At 44.0% G+C, this 21086-nt stretch overlaps 2 protein-coding genes across 4 annotated transcripts; one reads left to right on the top strand and one right to left on the bottom strand.

Annotated features, from left to right (window-relative positions):
* Nucleotides 1–6039: 6039 nt before the first annotated feature.
* On the bottom strand, nt 6040–13590 carry LOC133493908 (gastrula zinc finger protein XlCGF8.2DB-like). 2 transcript variants are annotated; one of them, XM_061807905.1, is made up of 3 exons: nt 13467–13590; nt 12869–13026; nt 6040–7942 (listed from the first exon to the last, which is right to left on the bottom strand). In XM_061807905.1, exons 1-3 carry the CDS (start codon nt 13472–13474, stop codon nt 6906–6908), a joined length of 1203 nt encoding a protein of 400 aa, XP_061663889.1. In that variant the 5' UTR covers nt 13475–13590; the 3' UTR covers nt 6040–6905. The 2 variants fall into 2 exon arrangements, with proteins under 2 accessions (XP_061663889.1, XP_061663890.1); XM_061807906.1 differs by lacking the exon at nt 13467–13590 and adding an exon at nt 13120–13238.
* Nucleotides 13584–20565, top strand: LOC133493900 (gastrula zinc finger protein XlCGF57.1-like). 2 transcript variants are annotated; one of them, XM_061807893.1, is made up of 4 exons: nt 13584–13723; nt 13890–14047; nt 16508–16577; nt 16882–16957. In XM_061807893.1, the coding sequence occupies exons 1-4, from the start codon at nt 13674–13676 to the stop codon at nt 16940–16942; spliced, it is 339 nt and encodes a 112-aa protein (XP_061663877.1). In that variant the 5' UTR covers nt 13584–13673; the 3' UTR covers nt 16943–16957. The 2 variants fall into 2 exon arrangements, with proteins under 2 accessions (XP_061663877.1, XP_061663876.1); XM_061807892.1 differs by lacking the exons at nt 16508–16577; nt 16882–16957 and adding an exon at nt 18793–20565.
* Nucleotides 20566–21086: the final 521 nt, after the last annotated feature.

Raw genomic sequence — 21086 nt, 5'->3', positions numbered from 1 at the left:
AGGTAGCTCGTTGTTCCTTTGTGTTAGCCAAAATGCCGGCTTGTTGCATTGCTGGACATTGTTGAACACTCGGGAGGATGGATTTACCCTTCATAAGTTCATTAGAGAAAAACGGATTGCACAGGTGCAAAGGACGAGAGCTTCGTGGTTACCAAACAACAGGTAGGTATGTATACAACTACTAAAAAAAACTAAGAGTTTGGGGCAGACCCCCCTAATCCGTCCGTTTCTCATTCCGAAACAAAAGATCCGTGTACGAATGACAGGGGGGCTAAATGTGTTGATGTGCGCATTGGACGGCTGCCGCATTGGCTCACCGGCGAAGGCTCCTGTGTCGGGCTCTCGGACGGCGGTGGATATGAACAACGCTCCCGGAAATGGCGCACTCAGCTGTGTGCGACGACAACGCTGTAAAGCAGCCGGGCTCGGCGCTGTAATAAGCCACCTTGGCGCCAAAAATGAGCTACCCCGGCCGAGGCGCCACGTCCGCCGGTTACGGCTTTGACGAAGGCTGCCGCGTCGGGCTCGGTAACTCCGGCGGATATGAACAACGCTCCCGGCAATGGCACACTCAGCTGCGTGCGACGACAATGCCGTAAAGCGGCCCGCCTTGAGGCCGTGTTAAGCCACCTTGGCACCGAAAATGAGCCACCCCGGGTGACAGGGCCGAGCTGGACGGCCGGTGTGGCTCGTCGCAGTGCCGGGCCGCAATGGCTCATCTCCGCTGCTCAAGTGGATTGGACAGGGAGACGGTTTGGCCGTGATCCGCATATCATCTAAATGTGGCTCGAAACAAAAGGGTAATATTACCCCGGTTACTTCACTTGGTTATGAGATGTTCTCTTCTTCGAAAAGAGCTTCCGTGTCAGAAAGGGCGTGTTCATCTCCCATAGTACGGTCCACCGCGTGTTTTCATTGGCGAATGTCCGGGTGACGTCACGGACGGAGGATGCAGCCAATATGGCGACCACTTGGATGTCCAATGACACTTCCGCAACTTTGCGCATGGATGACTCACTCTCTGCTCATCTTCATTTTTTCATATAGACATTGAAGTGAATAATGTTATATGTATTTTTCATTACAATATCTATTTTAGAATGTTTATAGGGATGAAACTTGACCTTTAAGAAACAAAAGGTCAAAATACCAGTTTTTATTCATAAAAAAAAAAAATTGCTTTTTGTATTTACCACACAATCAATATCTCAATAATGGTTAACACTTATTCCATATGTTTGGATTTCAAAATGTCTGCCGACTATATGCCTTCAGGCAGCGTTCCTGTGCATTAAATACGCAATTGTCAATGGAATGTAATTTAGAGTTAGCTGTTGTTCACTAATACGGTAATATTATATGACAGAAATATTCTGTATACTAACTTGAACAAAGCCGGTGTTTGAAAACGCAAGAAAACTTATTTTAAAAAAATAATTTCCTGATAAGTTTCTATTTTGGAGAGGCTATATCACATTCTTTTGTTTGAGCTAGCAAACCTTGGTTGGATGAAGTAATGTGAACTAGTTGAACAATTTTGGTGTTTAAATATGCAGGTAAACAATGTTTAATTCTATTAATTATAATTTGAACGACAATCGACAAATAAACAGCTTGAAGCGAGCGTGCTTTGCCTCTTACTTGGGAAAATGAGTCAAGACAGTTGGTAACAAACACAGGACATAAAGTGCACCGTAATAAGTTTCTTCTTCTTTTCCTTTCGGCTTGTCCCGTTAGGGTTTGCCACTGCGTGTCATCTTTTTCCATCTCAGCCCATCTCGTGCATCTTCCTCTCTAACCCCGACTGCCCTCATGTCTTCACACCTTCATTCCTCTCCTTTCCAGTGCGTGCCTCCATCTTTCTAATTATTCCTCCACCTGCTCCCTGACATCAGGACCAACTGCCTTTCCATTTTCCATCCTCTTTAGTGCCTTTCTAACTCCCCTCTGACTAATCATTCCCACTTCCTGGTCCTTCACACTTGCCTCTTCTACTCTTCCTTCTCTCTCATTTTCTTCATTCATCCACTTCTCAAAGTATTCTTTCCATCTATTCAGTACACTACTGGCACCAGTCAACACATTTCCATCTCTATCCTTAATCACCCTAACCTTCTGCACATCCTTCCCATCTCTATCCCTCTGTCTGGCCAACCTGTAGAGATCCTTTTCTCCTTCTTTCGTGTCCAACCTGGTGTACATGTCTTCATATGCCTCTTGTTTAGCCTTTGTCACCTCTACCTTTGCCCTACGTCGCATCTCAATGTACTCCTTTTGCCTTTCCTCGGTCCTCTCAGTGTCCCACTTCTTTTTCACTAATCTCTTTCCTTGTATGACTTCCTGTATTTTGGGGTTCTCCTTCTCCCCTTTCCTACCAGAAGACACACCAAGTACTCTCCTGCCTGTCTCTCTGATTACCTTGGCTGTCGTTGTCCAGTCTTCCGGGAGCTTCTGCTGTTCATCGAGAGCCTGTCTTACCTCTTTCCGAAAGGCCGCACAACATTCTTCCTTTCTCAGCTTCCACCACATGGTTCTCTGCTCTACCTTTGTCTTCTTAATCTTGCTACACACCACCATCCTATGCTGTCGAGCTACACTCTCCCCTACCACTACTTTACAGTCAGTAACCTCCTTCAGATTACATCGTCTGCACAAAATATAATCCACCTGCGTGCTTCTACTTCTGCTCTTGTAAATCACTCTATGTTCCACTCTCTATTCTGGAAACAAGTGTTCACTACAGCCATTTCCATCCTTTTTGCAAAGTCCATCACCATCTGTCCCTCAAAGTTCCTTTCCTGGATGCCGTACTTACCCATCACTTCTTCATCGCCCCTGTTTCCTTTACCAATATGTCCATTACAATCTGCACCAATCACAACTCTCTCGCTGTCTGGGATGCTCAGAACTACTTCATCTAGTTCCTTCCAGAATTTATCATTCCACTCGAGGTCACATCCTACCTGTGGGGCATAGCCGCTAACCACATTATACATAACGCCTTAAATTTCAAATTTCAGATACATCACTTAATCTCATACTCTTTTCACCTTCGAGACATTCTTAGCCAGCTCTCCCTTTAAAATAACCCCTACTCCATTTCTCTTCCCATCTACTCCATGGTAAAATAATTTAAACCCTGCTCCGAAACTTCTAGCCTTACTACCTTTCCACCTCCTCTCTTGGATGCAAAATATATCAACCTTTCTCCTAATCATCATGTCAACCAACTCCTGAGCTTTTCCTGTCATAGTCCCAACATTCAAAGTCCCTACACTCAGTTGTAGGCTCTGTGCATTCCTCTTCTTCTGCCAATGAATCTGGTTTCTTCCTCTTCTTTGACTTTGACCCACAGTAGCTGAATTTCCACCAATGCTCTACAGGTTAACGGTGGCTGGGCCGGGCGTTGTTAACCCTGGCCACGACACATCCGGTATGGGATTCTTTAGATGAATGTTCATATTTGTTTGGTACAGTTTTACGTCAGATGCCTTCCTGATGCAACCTTCTGCATTTATCCGCGCTTGGGACCGGTTTACAGATTGCACTGGCTTATGCCCCCGTAAGGCTGCATTTGCTGTGTTTGAATGTGCTAAAAGCGTGGTTACCAATTGTGTTGGTCTGCAATGAATTTGAGCTCTGGGACTCCAGATTTAGCTAATGGATTCAAATCATTCGACTGTATAGGGATAAATGTTTCCTGTCAGGGAACAGGTGACCATCGTAATAGGGTGGGTGGGAGGCTTTCACAATTGACCCCTCCGTGGATATTGCGCAATCCGCGTCACTGACCAATCAGAGGCCAGAGATCTGCATAAACCAAAGCCCGTTTTTGCTCCCGCCATTGTCTCAGACAACATTGAATGGTCCAGTATAGGTTTTGTTAGCGTTTTATCGCGTATTTGGGTTATTTAACAAAAAATAAGGTTTAGAGGTGTAGTCACGGACTTTGTAATAGTGACGACAGGTATCCCGAAAGGCTCGTTGGTGGAGTTCGATTCGTACCCTTTCCAAAACCGAAGACCCAGTACGCAAAACGCCTTCGATGGATCAAACTTTGTGGAAGACCGCATCATCAACTAAATCCATCTAATATCAAACGGAACAGATATGTTTGCACAAAGGTATGCCCTATATTTGATTTTCAATACATGTCTCGTATAAATGAATTCGAAGTTCTTCGCTAGCATAACACTGCTGCGTGTGATCGATTGACACAATTATTCTTTGTTGAGCGATATTTAGCGATGATCGGACTGCACAAACGTGTCGCTTTTTTGCTGGCTCGCGGCCAGAAATGTAACCAGACTGTGTTTGCACGAAGATATGCCCTAAATTTGATTTTCAATACATGTCTCGTATAAATGAATGAGACGTTCTCCGCTAGCATAACATTGCTATGTGTGAACGATTGACACACTTATTCTTTGTTAAGCGATATTTAGCGATGATCGGACTCCACAAACGTATTGATTTCTTGCTGCTTCGCGGCCGAAGTTTAACCAGACTGTGTTTGCACGAAGATATACCCTAAATTTGATTTTTAATACACGTCTCGTATAAATGAATGAGACGTTCTCCTCTAGCATAAAACTGCTACGTGTGAACGATTGACACACTTATTCTTTGTTGAGCGATAGTTAGCGACGATCGGACTGCAGAAATGTATTGATTTCTTGCTGGCTCGCGGCCAGAAGCTTAACCAGACTGTGTTTGCACGAAGATATGCCCTAAATTTGATTTTTAATACACGTCTCGTATAAATGAATGAGACGTTCTCCGCTAGCATGACACAGGTACGTGTGAACGATTGACACACTTATTCTTTGTTGAGCGATATTTAGCGATGATCGGACTGCACAAACATATTGATTTCTTGCTGGCTCGCAACCGAAGCTTAACCAGACTGTGTTTGCACGAAGATATGCCCTAAATTTGATTTTTAATCCACGTCTCGTATAAATGAATGAGACGTTCTCCGCTAGCATAACATTGCTACGTGTGAATGATTGAATGAAATCAGAAGCATGGCGTCTCTCTCAGTTAAGAATGTATTGTATTGTATTTGCCATTTTTACTGTTTGTCTTACGTCAGCGCACGTGGCGTGACGTCACTTCAGGAGGCGTGGTTAAGTGCCCTGTACGGAGGGGTCAATTCTCTTGGCTTGAGTCTTGCCCCCCCCAAAACGCACACACACTTCTGACCGTTTTGGGAGTGGCTGCTGGCTTCTGGATTGGTCCTTGTTGGTGTGTGGTGGCATCTTCCTTTGCAGATCTATCATTCCTCTTTGGAGCTTATTTGTACTAGACCACTAACAACCAACTTTTACAATATTTTTTTTTTTACTCATTGACTTGATCATTTGGTCTTCAAGTAATTTGCAACCCTAAAGACAGACATTGAAACATGTCGGCTTAACTTAGTTTAGCATGCTAACAAAGACGTGTTTGTGATCAACACATTCCTAAACTGTTTGTGAGTGTAAAATGTTCTTTTTCTGCCATTTAGTCATGTCAACCTGGATATTTAATACTTAGTCTTAAATGCGGTGGGCGGAGGGAGGGTGGGGGCGACAAGATTTTCCCGATGAAACCATCCATCCATATCGCTGATCCTCACAAGGGTTGTGGGAGTGCCTTAGCCTATCCTGGCTAAGATTGCGCAAAAGGCAGACCACACCCTGAACTGGTCGCCACTCAGTCATCCTTTTGAAAAGTGTATAATGTTGAAACACTCACTAACATTCTAAATATCTTGACATTTCCATTTCTCATCCCTCTGACTAAGAGCAGACTGTTATGAACAAGCCATGTCAAAAAATGTTCATGTAATTTTTTTTTTTTCACCCCGGGCACTGATATTACATATTGTTGGGTTTGCAATGATTAATAAATAAAATCGGTGACCATCAAGATTTCAAAATCTTGGAAACAAAATTCCATTATGGATTCGTTGTGTCGTGTGATTATGACGTGCTGATTCAGCACCTAAAACAAAAGTACATTGGAGTCGTCGAGTAGAAAGAAGAGAGCGCAATATCAGAATCAGAAACGTATTTATTTCAGAAGTATGCCAAAAACACGTAGATTAGGGACAAATTAAAGGAAGATAGAATACTGTGAAACTTTTCTGTCTGGGTTCCGAGAGACCTGTTGGACTGTTGTCAGCAGAGACTGTGCACCCACACGAGGTGTGGTTGAGAAAGCTTTGAGGGGGGGCTTGGCCTGGTGTCAGGACCAGGAGTCCTCCCAAGCGCAACCCAATAAACGGGACACATCCTATACCAAGGGAACCAGGGCAGTCCACCGGCCCCAGCAAGGCACCCCTGAAAACTGTCCACCCGGACCAGGCTGCAGGATTCCAATGCCACTCCCCACTACGTCCCCATTTTTATTATTATTTTTTAACCTTAATTTTTGTCCTCATTACACATTTATATTGACAGAAAAAGAATGGAATTTTCAGGTTGTTGTTTTTTTTTACAGATTAATTAAAAAAGAAAAACTGAAACATCACACAGCTATTAGTCGACAGACCCTTGAGTCTTCTTTGAAATGAGGCAATGTTTTTCACACCTGGATTTTTGGATCCTCTCCAGTTCTGCATGTTGTATGATGAAGGTTGGTGCACAGCCATTTTCCGGTCTCGACAAAGATGCTCACTTGGGTTTAAGTCAGGGCTCTGGCTGAGCCATTCAAGAAGTGTGAGTTGGTCTGAAGCCAATCCTTTGGTATTTTTGCTGTGTGCAAAGCGTCGTCGTCTTGTTGGGAGCAGAAGCTTCAGCCCAGTCTGAGGTCCTTAGCACTCTGGAGAAGGTTTTCATCCAGGATACTCCTGTCTTACCTTTGGTTGCAACCGGTCAATCTATCTCTGCAGTTGAAAACAACCCCCACACCAAGACGCTTCACTGTTGGGACTGTTTTGGACACTCTGAGCAGGAGTAGAGTTTTTCCCCGGTGTGTTTTCTTGTGTGACTTATTAAGGTTCTCTTATGAGAGAATCTTTGACCACATACTAAGCAGACATATGGTTTCTCCCCCGTGTGTGTTCTCATATGGACTGTCAAGGTTCCCCTCTCACCGAATCTTTGACCACAAACAGAACAGATAAAAGGTTTCTCCCAGGTGTGGATTCTCATGTGACTTTTTAAGGTTCCATTCTCAGAAAATCTTTTGCCACAAAATGAGCAGGCATATGGTTTCTCGCCAGTGTGCGTTCTTGTGTGGACATTTAAACCTCCCTTCCGAGTGAATCTTTGCCCACAAACTAAACAGGCAAAAGGTTTTTCTCCAGTGTGGATTCTTGTGTGTGCTGTCAAAGTTGTTCTCTGAGCAAATCTTTGACCACAAACGGAGCACACAAACGGTTTATCACCCGTGTGTGTTCTTGTATGACTGGTTAAGGTGCTCTTCAGAGAAAATGTTTGACCGCACACTGAGCAGTGAAAAGGTTTCTCTCCAGTGTGTTTTCTCATGTGTTGTTGCAAATTCGCCTTACAAGTTAATATTTTCCCACAATCAGAACATTCCCAGCATTTGTTGTTAGCGTGATCTTCAGACTGTTCTCCATCATCATCGGTGTGAGGAGAGTGTGATGGAACCCCGTCACTATTTGATAGTGGCGCTACCAGGGTGTCTGCTTGGGATTCTTGACAGTGGTCTCCATAAATTCCTGTTCTCCTGTGTGGACTTGCGCTGCTGCTTGTAGGCTCCGCCCCTTTGATATACTCATTTGGATCCCCTTCGCTTTTCAAAGGGAGACCCATCGATGGAAGCGTGATGATTTCCTTCTGCTCTTCCTCTTTATTGTCAAGATCCTCCTCGTTGATGCAAAGGTGCTCTGGTTCCTCTTTAATGTGATGAACCCCTTCACACCCTTCTTCCTCTTTGATGTGAAGAGATTCTGGCTTCAGCTGCCCAGGACAAAGCACGCCACTGAAATCTGCAAGACATAAGAAGACATGTTTGGCCAATTTGTGGAAAAACTTCACCTGTGCTAGTGCCACAATTGGGACTTTTGTGTCATTTCAACAGGAGTAGTGTAAACTGGAAATTTGAAAAATTGCACAAGAGTGAAGACATGTACGTGGAAATGAAGTCACTTATTTCAAAGTTGTTGTTGAGTCACTCGAGGCGCCTGAGGATGGTCCTCAGAAGCGCGAGACTCGCATGTGGGAGGCCCCGTAGCCCTCCAAAGAGAAAAAAAAAAGTAGAAGAAGATGACAAGAGAACGTCGGGAGCAAAGGATGACTGGGTGATAGAAATGGAGGTAGAGGCGGCGCAGAAACTGCAAACAAAGCTTTGAAGTCCCTTTGAATATCGGGTCTGGCCGGAGCAGGTCCTGTGGAACCCCCCGTTGGCATGCGGTACAAGTGATCGAAGCTAAGTCACAGGGAAAGGGGCGCCTCCCACGGCGCGAGTCGAGAGTGGAGTGATCAGGCTTCGTAAGGCTCCCCAGAAGTTGAGGCAATAAATAGATCAAAAGCCATAATTAGTTTATGATTGCGATTACGGCGTAACGGTCATGTTATGGGGAATTATTTCTGTCACATTCAAGGAGAAAAGGATCTCTACAGGTTGGCCAGACAGAGGGATAGAGATGGGAAGGATGTGCAGCAAGTAAAGGTGATTAAAGATAGCGATGGAAATATGCTGACTCATGCCAGTAGTGTGCTAAGGAGATGGAAAGAATACTTTGAGAAGTTAATGAATGAAGAAAATGGGAGAGAAGGAAGAGTTGAAGAGGCGGAAAGGGGGGGGAGAGCGGGAAGTTAGAAAGGCACAGAACAGGATGAAAACTGGAAAGACAGTTGGTCCTGATGACATACCAGTGGAGGTATGGAAGCAATTTGGAGAGATTGCTGTGCAGTTTTTGACCAACTTATTCAACAGAATACTAGCGGGCGAAAAGATGCCTGAAGAACGGAGGAAAAGTGGGCTAGTTCCCATTTTTCAGAACAAAGGCAATGTTCAGAACTGTGGAAACTACAGAGGAATAAAGATGATGAGCCACACAATGAAGTTATGGGAAAGAGTAGTGGAGGCTAGACTCAGGACAGAAGTAAGTATCTGCGAGCAACAGTATGGTTTCATGCCTAGAAAGAGTACCACAGATGCATTATTTGCCTTGAGGATGCTCGTGGAAAAGTACAGAGAAGGTCAGCAGGAGCTACATTGCGTCTTTGTAGACCTAGTAAGCCTATGACAGAGTACCAAGAGAGGAACTGTGGTACTGCATGCGTAAGTCTGGCGTGGCAGAGAAGTACGTTAAAATAGTACAGGACATGTATGATGGCAGCAGAACAATGGTGAGGTGTGCCTTAGGTGTGACAGAGGAATTTAAGGTGGAGGTGGGACTGCATCAGGGATCAGCTCTGAGCCTCTTCCTGTTTGCAGTGGTAATGGATAGGCTGACAGATGAGGTTAGACTGGAGTCCCCTTGGACCATGATGTTCGCAGATGATATTGTGAACTGCAGGGAGCAGGCGGAGGAACAATTAGAAAGATGGACGCACGCACTGGAAAGGAAAGGAATGAAGATTAGCTGAAGTAAAACCGAATATATGTGCGTGAATGAGAAAAGTGGAGGGGGAAGAGTGAGGCTACAGGGAGAAGAGATAGCGAGGGTGGACGACTTCAAATACTTGGGGTCAACAATCCAGAGCAATGGTGAGTCTGGTAAGGAAGTGAAGAAACGGGTCCAAGTAGGTTGGAACAGCTGGTGAAAGGTGTCTGGTGTGTTATGTGACAGAAGAGTCTCTGCTTGGATAAAGGGCAAAGTTTACAAAACAGTGGTGAAGCCGGCCATGATGTGCGGATTAGAGACCGTGGCGCTGAAGAAACAACAGGAAGCAGAACTGGAGGTAGCAGAAATGAAGATGTTGAGGTTCTGGCTCGGAGTGAGATGGTCGGATAGGATTAGAAATGAGCTCATTAGAGGGACAGCCAAAGTTGGATGTTTTAGAGACGAGGTTCGAGAGAGGAGACTTTGATGGTTTTGACATGTCCAGAGGCAAGAGACCGAGTATATTGGTAGAAGGGTTCTGAGGATGGAGCTGCCAGGGAAGACAGCGAGAGGAAAACCTAAGAAAAGGTTGATGGTTGTGGTGAGGGAGGACATGAGGACTGTGGGTGTTAGTGAGGAAGATGCAGGAGATAGGCTTAGATGGAAAAAGATGACACGCTGTGGCGACCCCTAACCGGGACAAACCAAAAGGAAAAGAAGAAGAAGAAATTGATGTTTCGTCACATAAAAATGCTCTCAATATCTATTTTTGTACAGATTTTAAAAATAAATCATGGAACTCCACAGAGATGATTTGCTTTTGCGGGCCACACCTGGCCCCGGGGCCTCAAGTTTGACACCAGTTGTTTAAATGAATCTAAATAAAAGCTCAAGTTAATAAGCAAGTCTTAAACAACACGGATGTTTCATAATTCGCATCCAAGCTACACATCTGCGCTGGCTCAACTGAGATGTACAAATGGAACCGGTGTTCAATTTCAACTGGCTTTTGTGACCCCCAATAAAGGAACATTGCAAAATATTAAAAAAGGTATCAAAAGCAAACTGTAGAGACAATTTACTTATTTTAAAAAAAAAAAAAAATTTTTGCTGTGATATGTTTACTTGAAAGTGAGTGGAGTCCCAAACATCTATCCATCCATTTTCCAAGCCACTTATCCTCACAAGGGGTCGCCATTTAGTTTAAAAATCCTTTTTAAACTTTTCCATTAAATTTCCCAAAACTTTATCAGATTTTTCTGTTTCAAAACCTGACTCCAAACATGGAAGTTAAAAAAAAAAATAAAAAAAAAATAACTTTGGCGTCCTGGTAGTCGACTCAATTAACAATTAAAAATTTACTGCATAAAATTTACTGCAGCATTAGCAGAAAAAGTTAACCAAATTTTTAACACCCTCATGGCTAAAACATACCGGAATCCTCACGTTCAATTTCCGATAGGTATTCCTGGAGAAAGTTCAGGTGTCAAACGCAAGGCCCAGGGGCCGGATCAGGCCTGCCGCATCATTTCATGTGGCCCGCAAAGGCAAGTCATGTGTGTCAACTTCTATGATTCTCGGCCAAAAATTTCAAAAGCTCACATCATAAAAGCAAATGTTGCGATATTGCAAGCATTTTTGTGTTACCAAACAGCAACAACAGTCGATAGCACAGCTAATAATCGCTAATCGCACATGTGAATTACAAGACTCATGCTGGTTATTACCGTAATTTCCGGCCTACAGAGCGCACCTGATTGTAAGCCTCACCCAGTACAATTGTAAAGGAAATACCATTTGGTACATACATATGCCGCACCTGTGTAAAAGACGCAAGTACCCACATTGAAACACGAGATATTTACAAAGAAAGATGGTACACAGAAAGTGTTTTCAAAGTTATAATACCTTAGCTTAGCTTAACATACCACAACATGGTAGCAAGAACAGGGCTTGTAAAAAAAAAAAACAAAACAAAACATACCGGTAAAAAAAAACAGCCACAGCAGCTACACAGTAGCAACATGGTAGCACAGCGTTAACAGGGCTGGTTAAAAATAACATGCCGGTAAAAATCACTGAGACACGGCAGTAACACGCTAACGCTAGTGCAGCGCTAACAGAGCTGGTTAAAAATAACATGCTGGTAAAAATCACTGAGACACGGCAGTGACACGCTAACGCTAGCGCAGCGCTAACAGGACCGGTTTTAAAAAACATATCGGTAAAAGTCACTTCCTCGGCACGTATATTCCACCGGTCTCACTCTTACATTTTCCACTTGAGTGGCCCCTTGCAGCCGTTAGAAAAATGCATTAATTAGCTGCATCACAGCAGGATTTGGAAGCCGTGTGGGAAGAAAAAAAGTCATGGCTTATCGGCCGGAAATTACGGTAAATTCATTGATTGGGTCGTGATAGTAATAGTAGCGTGTAATTTGTCAGTTGACATGACTTTTTAATGTGAAGTCCATAGTTAAGAAGTCTGTGTGAAGTATAGTTAGGAACAACGTGTATCGGTGCTAAATGCTAACTAGCGGATGTACGTCACTTCCGGTTTGGGGTTCCAAACTCACGCTAAAGCCGTACCGTCGTGGAACAGTAGCAATCGTTTATGAAACAAACTGTGTTACAGCAAATGGGTGTTATGTTGGGTACAATGTGTTCTAAAGTGTGTGACTGATACTTTTAAGTGAAGTCAAAAGACACTTTGTGGTGGTACTCTCCAAGACAGGGGTGTCAAACTTATTTTTACCGCGGGCCAATTTGTAGTTCTGGTTTCCTTCAGTGGGCTGTTATGACTGTGGAACCATAAAAATCCTGAATCGCCTCATCATATTTACACGTGAAATTTATGAACTAGTTTTGGAATGAGAAATCAAGGGTAATGAATTTTTCAACCTTTATTCACGTTTGATAACACAAAAATGCTAGCAATAATAATGACTATTTGAATTTTTGGGAAAACTTTAACAAGAATCATGGAAGTTGACATACATGATTCGCCTTCATGGACCATGTAGAATCCTGTGGCGGGCCAGATCTGGCCCCCAAGCCTCGAGTTTGACACCAGTGGTGTAACAGAAGTCATTGTCATTTTTCACTGTTTGATTCTGTTTCTGTCAGATCAAGGCCTCGTTTCAAATTTTAAATGAAACGAAATTGATAAAGCCAATCAAAACTTTTTTTTTTTATATATTTATTGAGGGCGGCACGTTGGCGCAGATGGTTTTACAGGTCTGACGACCCGGGTTCAATCCCGGCCCCGCCTGTGTGGAGTTTTCAGATGGTTATGAAACCTCAAGAAATGACACAACAGAAAGTAGTTAGTAACTAAACAAGTGAAAGTAAAAAGAATACAAACCTGCTTTGAGTAGCACAACGCGAGGTAGCACGCATTGTCGCTCGTCTTCCTCCCCCGTTCCAGAAAGTTCCTTTTTGCATTTTGCTGTCGTTCTTGCGCACATTTTCGTGCGAAAGTCGCAGCACTTCCACAGGCGAGCTCTGATTTGCGATGTATTCCTAAAAAAATATTTAAAAAAAAAAAAAAACCTGTGTGACTTTGCTAGAGGCTAGGGAGCGAAGCTAACAAGCCAGCGAAGCTTCGACGTGTACCAATTAGGCGAGTTCAACCGGACAAGAAAGTTTAAATGATGTTTTAATTATTTAAAGTGTTGTTAGGAGAACTGTGTCGATGTTTTAATCCGTTCCCGGCTAATTTGGTGGCTCAAATCCAGACTAAACTCGGTCGGAGGTGATGATCGTAATAATGACGTCACACATAGCTTTATAGCACTAGATAAGACACGCTACGGTTTGAGCTTTCCGCCGACAGTGACCCTAAGTGTCCGATTATTATTTTTTATTATCATGTTTTTAAATGTTGTGTTTTGACAGAATAACTTTTGATGTCGACAAAAGAGTGCCATTCATTAATGCCAGTTGAGAAATTAGCAACTTACATCTTCATTTCAAAGGTCCAGCCGGGCTTGCCATATCTCGTCTTTATTTTTATAGACAAAACCGGTTTCAGCCGGAACCACGCGTGGGCCGAACGCGTTTATTCCTCGTCACAGTAACAGCAACCACTACTTTGATGGAAAACAAACGTCATTTGTCCACTTTTCGTGTCCAGTTTAACTCTTTGAAGCTTCTCGGCTTAGCTTAGCATGCTAACAAAGGGACGCGTCTGGAATGAACTTTTTTCATCAAGCCTGAGGTAAATTGCTCGTCTTTCCGCCACCTACCAGTACTCGAATATCTCTTACTACTACTACGTAGTACTACTACTAACACGCAAATGTGGAGGAAAAAAAAGATTTGCTAAATTTTATGTGCTTTGTCTGCGATAATAACGCATGTTTTTCCACATTCCCCTAACGTAGGCCGGAAAGTTTTTGTGATCATCGCGTGAAAATGTGCGCAAGAAGCACAGCAGAGTACAAGGAGGACATTTGGGGAGCAAAAGAGGAGAAGAAGCGACAACGTCGACTACTGGACGTTGTTTTTCATCTCCAGCCTCGAATTGTGCTACGCAGGGCAGGTTGGTTTACTTATACTTTGAACGTGATGAGGAAAACGCACTCATATTTTCATGTTTATTTAAGCTCCCTGTATAACTTTACATATCATGGTTAATCAGCAATTCAAATATTATTACAAATGTAGTGTATTTTTATATTATATGTAAGATCAAACATGAGTGAGGAGAATTAAGGTCGTAGCTTGGAAAGTAAGATGGACAAACTCCGATGACTAATTACACTTAAAAGTAATTCTATGGCCATTTTGTTTTTTTTCCATTCTGCCACCTCATGGGGGGGGGGGCACCTGAGTTTATCACCAAGGAGATTCTGGTTCCAAATCTGCAATCATATGGTTGTTGCACCCAAGAATGCAAGGCCCGAAGACGTTCCGGGGCCGGGAGGGGGGGGGGGGGGGGGGTAAAAACTCCCAGGCAGAGGGAGGGTAGAACCTTTTGTCCAGACGCACGGGGCATATTTTAAGAAGCGGAACAAAGGAGAAAGGGAGAACTTTTTTTAGGGGGGGGGGGGGTCGAGGACGATAACAGACGACTGGACTGGTCCTTCATACCCGTGAGGACTTTCGCCCAAACTTAAGTCTCTGCCAGGGCTTCCTCCATTTGCTACCAAGGCTCAAGGTGAAAAATCCACTTCACGTTTTGCAAATCTTGCAATGATCGCCACATAAGACCCCCCCCCAAAAAAAAGAAATAAAATAAAGTGATTTCTAGCATCCAATAGGAGAGCATTTATTTGCATCTCTGTGGTTTTGTTTGTCATCTTACATCCCTGGTGTGGATAGATAAACAAAGATCTGTTATGGTTCATATTGTATGTCATCATTTTCTGACCAATTTGGATCATTCCCTGCGGTTGGGAGTCGCCGGTCTTGTTGTTGTCCGGTGCGGATTCAAACGGTACTGAGCCAAAGGAAAAGTCGACTTAAGTCTTCAAAGGTGTCTGGAGCATTTCGTAATTTCAACTAAATACGCTGGAGTCGTCCAGGAGGAGGAAGTGCGCTCCACATCTGGGTAAAACATTAAAATAATTGTTATCCCGATAAACATTCTAAAATAAAATGAAAAATACATATATGCGGTTATATGCTGATCACGGCCAAACCGCCTCCCCGTCCGATTCACTTCCGCAGAGGAGATGAGCCACACTGGGCGACACGGCCGAGCCCTCCACCGGCCTTGTAGGCCGGGATGGCTCATTTTCAGCGCCAAGGTGGCTTATCACCGAGCCGGGCCGCTTTACGGCGTTATCGTCGCACGCGCCTGAGTGTACCATTGCCGGCAGCGTTGTTCATAGCCAGAGCCCGACGTGGCAGCCGTCCGACGTGCACATCGACACATTTAGCTGCCCTGTCATACGTACGCGGATCTTTTGTTACATTATGAGAGACTAAGTACGTGGTCCGCTAGCAGCGTTGTTCGTAGCCGCCGGCGTCCACGATGAGCAACATCGCCGAGCCGGGCCGCTTCACAGCGTTGACGTCGCACGCGGCTGAGTGCGCCATTGCCAGCTGCGTTGTTCATAGCGTTAGCCCGACCCGGCAGCCCTCCGACGCGCACATCGCCACGTTTAGCACCCCTTTCATACGTACGTACGTACGATCTTTTGTTACGTTATGAGAGACTGAGTACCTGGTCTGCTAGCTGCTTGCTTACGGCTTTTTCATCATGGTATTTCATTGTGTGGGTTATGGCTGTAAGAACAGACAAGGCGTTGTTTACTTTTTGCTAGGTATTGAGCTAATTTACTGTGGTATCCTCCACACTTGTTACATATTTTTACAGAGGTATTCGGGCTGTCTACATGCCTACTAGTGTTACACTTTTAATGACTGGAGTCACCCAATTCTTTGTGCATCATATTAAAAAGTAATTTAATTTCTGTAAACGACACAGAATACACGTTTAGCACAAGGCACATAAATAGCATCCGCTAGCAGTTCTCACACGCCGTAGTTTCAATGTACTGCAGCTTCTTCTGCGTATGAGCTGGGCGGCATCTGCTGGCGCCTGCGACGCAGCGCCCTCCGCTGGCGAATTACCGTTACTATAAAAACGAACACTTAAACGAAGGAAACGTTATACATGTCCAGTCACACAAGAGTTGAATTTGAGCGGTAAAATAAATGTGTGTGATGCCTAGTGGGTGGGCCAAAAATAATAATGTTTCTAACTGTACATGTTATTAATGTCCAAACACCATGTGCCACACTAGCGCCCGCAGTGAAACTTTGCTTTCCAGGTTTGCGGTGGATAAGGTGAACCTCGTGGCTGTCGCTAGCAATACCCTTTAGCTCAGGGGTTCCCAAAGCGGGGTCCACGGACCCCCAGGGGGGGAAAAACGTCTTTCCAGGGGGTCCGCGACACAATGTCTGAGACAGAAGGAGAAACTTTCAGCTTTTCTGGAGAAGTTGGCTTTATGGGAGAAATGGGTGGGAAATTATAACTTTGCTAATTTCCCAGGACTTGACAGCCTCGATCTGAGAGAAGCTGATACCAAAGAAGAAATCCAGCAGCATTTGAAAACACTGCGGTGAGGTTTTGACCACTATTTTACACCTGATGAATTGACCCCTCCGTGGATATTGAGCAATCCGCGTCACTGACCAATCAGAGGCCAGAGATCTGCATCGACCAAAGCCCGTTTTTGCTCCCACCATTTTCTCTGACAACATTGCATGGTCCAGTATAGGTTTTGTTAGCGTTTTATCGCGTATTTGGGTTATTTAACAAAAAATATGGTTAAGAAGTGTAGTCACGAACTTTGTAAGAGTGACGACAGGTATCCTGAAAGGCTAGTTGGTGGAGTTCAATTCGTACCCTTTCCAAAACCGAAGACCCAGTACGAAAAATGCCTTCGATGGATCAAACTTTGTGGAAGACCGCATCATCAACTAAATCCATCTAATATCAACCGGAACATATATGTTTGCACGAAGGTATGCCCTATATTTGATTTTCAATAGATGTCTCGTATAAATGAATTTGAAGTTCTTCGCTAGCATAACACTGCTGCGTGTGAACGATTGACACACTTATTCTTTCTTGAGCGATATTTAGCGATGATCGGACTGCACAAACGTGTCGCTTTCTTGCTGGCTCGCGGCCGAAGCTTAACCAGACTGTGTTTGCACGAAGATATGCCCTAAATTTGATTTTTAATACACATCTCGTATAAATGAATGAGACGTTCTCCGCTAGCATAACATTGCTACGTGTGAACGATTGAATGAAATCAGAAGGATGGCGTCTCTCTGTTAAGAATGTATTGTATTTAGAATCTATAATATATCGTTGATTTGAATAAAATCAGAAGCATGGCGTCTGTCTCAGTTAACAATGTATTGTATTGTAATTGCCTTTTTTACTGTTTGTCTTACGTCAGCGCACGTGGCGTGACGTCACTTCAGGAGGCATGGTTAAGTGCCCTGTACGGAGGGGTTAATTGTCTGGAAAAGAAGAATCACGGGTTCAAGATCCTTTTGGCTTCAATCTTGACACGATGCACGACGACAGAAAGGAAGAACTCATCGAACTCCGTCATTCAGAAGCCATCCGTCAACAATTTGAGAACAAGTCAGACAACACCTTTTGGTGCGAGGGGTTGGAACATCCCAAAACTCGCCAAATCAGTCGTGGAATACCATGTTCCCTTCCTTACTACGTACAAGTGGGAGGCGGGGTTTTCAACTCTTATTAGATGTGAAGACGAAAAAACGAAATCGTCTTGAAGCTAATCATGATGTGAGGATTGCCCTTTCCAGTGTTAAACCACGTTTTGATTTATTGTGCAAAAATAAAAGCAAAGAGCACGTGAGCCACTAAAATGGAGTATTTCTTTGTACTACAATGGCATAGCTGTGTCCAGCACTACTTTATTGGCGAAAGTTGGGAGCTTTTTGAACGACTCACTGGGGTTCTGGGCCCAGGTTGACTTAGGGAACCACTGCTTTAGCTGCATTTTTGCTAACTCGTGGGCGCGGGCTACGCCGATCACTTTTTTTGAGTGTGAGCTTCCGGCCCGTGGCTGAATAACTTTTCACGCACACTCGGTGAGTTGGTAGCGAAAAAGTATGCGGTCTCTCACCATCTCATCGCTGTTTGTGTCGTTACAGTCTTTAACCAACAGCTTGAGTTCTCTCACAAAGTGCTCAAATGACTCACAGTTACCTTGCGCCTTCTCGTGAAACTTATCTAGCAAATACATGTATGGGGTTTGCTTTCGGAGTGAGGTAATCTGAATTTTTCGTAAGTAAGTTTTTAGCAACTTATCTGATCACTGAGACACAGCACACAGCAGTAACATGCTATTGCAACGCTAACAGGTCCAGACCGGTAAAAGTCACTTCCTTGGCACATATATTCCACCGGTCTCACTCTTAGCTTTCCGTGAGAAAAAAAATGCACAAATTAGCCGCATCACCGCATAAACTGCAGGGTTGAAACCGTGTGAATAAAGTTGCGGCTTATAGGCTGGAAATTACGGTAAATATTATAATAAACCGTCTGTCTCTGTGTGCCCTGCGATTGCCTGGCAACCAGTTTAGGGTTTACTCGTCTCCTGCCTGTTGACAGCTGGGATAGGCTCTGGCACTCCTGCGACCCTTGTGAGGATAAGCTGCTAAGAAAATGGATGGATGGATAAAAATGAACTGTAATGCACAATTAATGCAATGTGATGCACATTAAAGGCACAGCATAGGAAATGATTTGCAAAACCCAAGTGCATTTCTTCTTGTGTCTCGCAGAGACCAACAAAGCTCTTCATCCTGACCAGCAGGGGGCAGTGGAGGAAGTGGAGCCTCTTTCCATAAAAAAAAAGCAGGATGAAGAGTGCCTCCACATCCAGAAAAAGCCCACCTACATCAAACTGGAAAAGGAAATCAACTTTCCATCGACTGGTCTCCCTTTACAGAGTGATGTTGACGTTCGAAGTGAGGAGAGCAGAGGGGCGGAGCCTCCAACTCGTAGCTCAAGTCGAGGAAACTTGAAACGACACGTGAGAAGCCACACTGGGGAGAAACGTTATGCCTGCTCGGTCTGCGGTAAAAGATTCTCCGGAAAGATGAATTTAACAATACACACAAGAACGCACACTGGTGAGAAGCCTTTTGCCTGCTCAGTTTGCGGTCAGAGATTCACTCAGAAGGGAAACTTAACATTACACGCAAGAACCCACACTGGAGAGAAACCTTTTCCCTGCTCAGTTTGCGGCCAACGTTTCTCTCATAAGGTGCACTTAAAAGCACACACAAGATTACACACTGGAGAGAAACCGTTTTGCTGCTCTTTTTGCAGCCAAACATTCGCTGATTATGGAAACTTCCAAAGACACATGAGAACCCACACTGGGGAGAAACCTTTTGCCTGCTCAGTTTGCGGTCAGAGATTCTCCATCAGGGGAAGCTTAAAAATACACACAAGAATACACACAGGAGAGAAGCCCTACGGCTGTTCAGACTGCGGTAAACGATTCACTCAGACGGGACACTTAAAAACACACATGCGACTTCACACCGGTGATAAAACTTTTGCCTGCTTAGTTTGTGGCGAAAAATTCTCCATAAAGGAAAACTTAGAAATGCACTCAAGAACCCACACTGGTGATAAACAGTTTGTCTGCTTGGTTTGTGGCCAAAGATTCAAATTAAAGGGAAATTTGAAAAGACACACGTTTATCCACGCTCCCGAAAAACCGTTTGCTTGCGCCACTTGCGGCCAAAGATTCAGTCAGAGGGAAAACTTAAAAAGACACACGCAAACCCACACTGATGAAAAACATTTTGTCTGTGCCGATTGTGGACAGAGATTCACTAGTAAGGACGGCGCTAAGACGCACAAGTGTGCTGGTGAAAATCGCAGCGATCGAGAAGTTTTAAGTTAAATCTCAAATGACCCCTCTGTACAGGGCACTTAACCACGCCTTCTGAAGTTACGTCACCCCACGTGTGGTAACCTCAGACAAACAATTAGCAAAAATGGCGGCGCACGAAGAAAAGACGAGAGCGAAATTGTCCGATTTACCAGCTAATTTCTCACTCGCATTCTTAGCAAATAGTGAAATATCGTTGAAAAGCAGACAGCAGGGTTCAAGTATTTCAGCGAGGGGTATTTCAATGGTATTTACATGCATATCGACGGAGAAACCATCGATATTAGCGCGAGATCTTTCCGGAGTCAGAGGAAGAACCGAGAAGCCACATAATATAATATATTATAACCCAAAGACGAATTCGTCATTGACAGTTTCCTATTTTCGCGTTACATATCACACTTGTGTGCAGAATCTGTATGTGTATCTGTATAGCCGTTTGTGAACCGCCATATGAAGGAAAAGAAGAAGGCGAGGCTTGATTTACGAGTTGTTTCTCTCGTTTTTTTTGTGTAACGTCACGCGCTCCCCTCAATAATTATTCTTGAATTAGTGCCGAACCTACGTAAGTCCCGACCGAGTACGACAATCACTACTTTAGTGTCCTCAAACATCCTTCCTTCAGTCTTGGTGTCCCGGTGCACATCGAAGGCTTTTAGGACTGCCAGTCCGGTTTAGCTTAGCTCGGTAGCCGAGAACAGAGACACGTTTGTGGAGTCAGATCATCACAAAATATCGCTCAACACAGATCAAGTGTGTCAGTAATTCACACGTAGCTATGTTATGCAAGCAAAGAACTGCTAATTCATTTATATGAAATATGTATTGAAAATCAAATATAGGGCTTACCTTCGTGCAAACATATCTGTTCCGGTTGATGGATTCAGTTGATGATGCGGTCTTCCACAAAGTTTGATCCATCAAAGGCATTTTTCGTACTGGGTCTTCGGTTTAGGAAAGGGTACGAATTGAACTCCACCAACTCGCCTTTCAGGATACCTGTCGTCACTATTATAAAGTCCGTGACGACACCTCTTAACCATATCTATTGTTAAAGAAACCAAATACGCGATAAAACCGCCAACAGAAGCTATACTGGACCATCCAGCCAGCGTTGTCTGAGATTTGAGTCCGAGATTATGCAGATCTCTGGCCTCTGATTGGTCAGTG

The sequence above is a fragment of the Syngnathoides biaculeatus genome, chromosome 20 (assembly GCF_019802595.1).
Source record: "Syngnathoides biaculeatus isolate LvHL_M chromosome 20, ASM1980259v1, whole genome shotgun sequence".
Classification (NCBI taxonomy): domain Eukaryota; kingdom Metazoa; phylum Chordata; class Actinopteri; order Syngnathiformes; family Syngnathidae; genus Syngnathoides; species Syngnathoides biaculeatus.
Note: the sequence above shows the minus strand (reverse complement) of the source record. Positions and strands in the feature narration are given on the sequence as shown.

Coding starts and splice junctions, on each gene's coding strand:
- LOC133493908 (XM_061807905.1), bottom strand. Junction 7,943..12,868: donor CGTTGTGCTACTCAAAGCAG/GTTTGTATTCTT, acceptor TATGTCTTGCAG/ATTTCAGTGGCGTGCTTTGT.
- LOC133493900 (XM_061807892.1), top strand. CDS start 13,674: ATGCTAACAAAGGGACGCGTCTGGAATGAACTTTTTTCATCAAGCCTG. Junction 13,724..13,889: donor CTTTTTTCATCAAGCCTGAG/GTAAATTGCTCG, acceptor CCCCTAACGTAG/GCCGGAAAGTTTTTGTGATC. Junction 14,048..18,792: donor AATTGTGCTACGCAGGGCAG/GTTGGTTTACTT, acceptor TGTGTCTCGCAG/AGACCAACAAAGCTCTTCAT.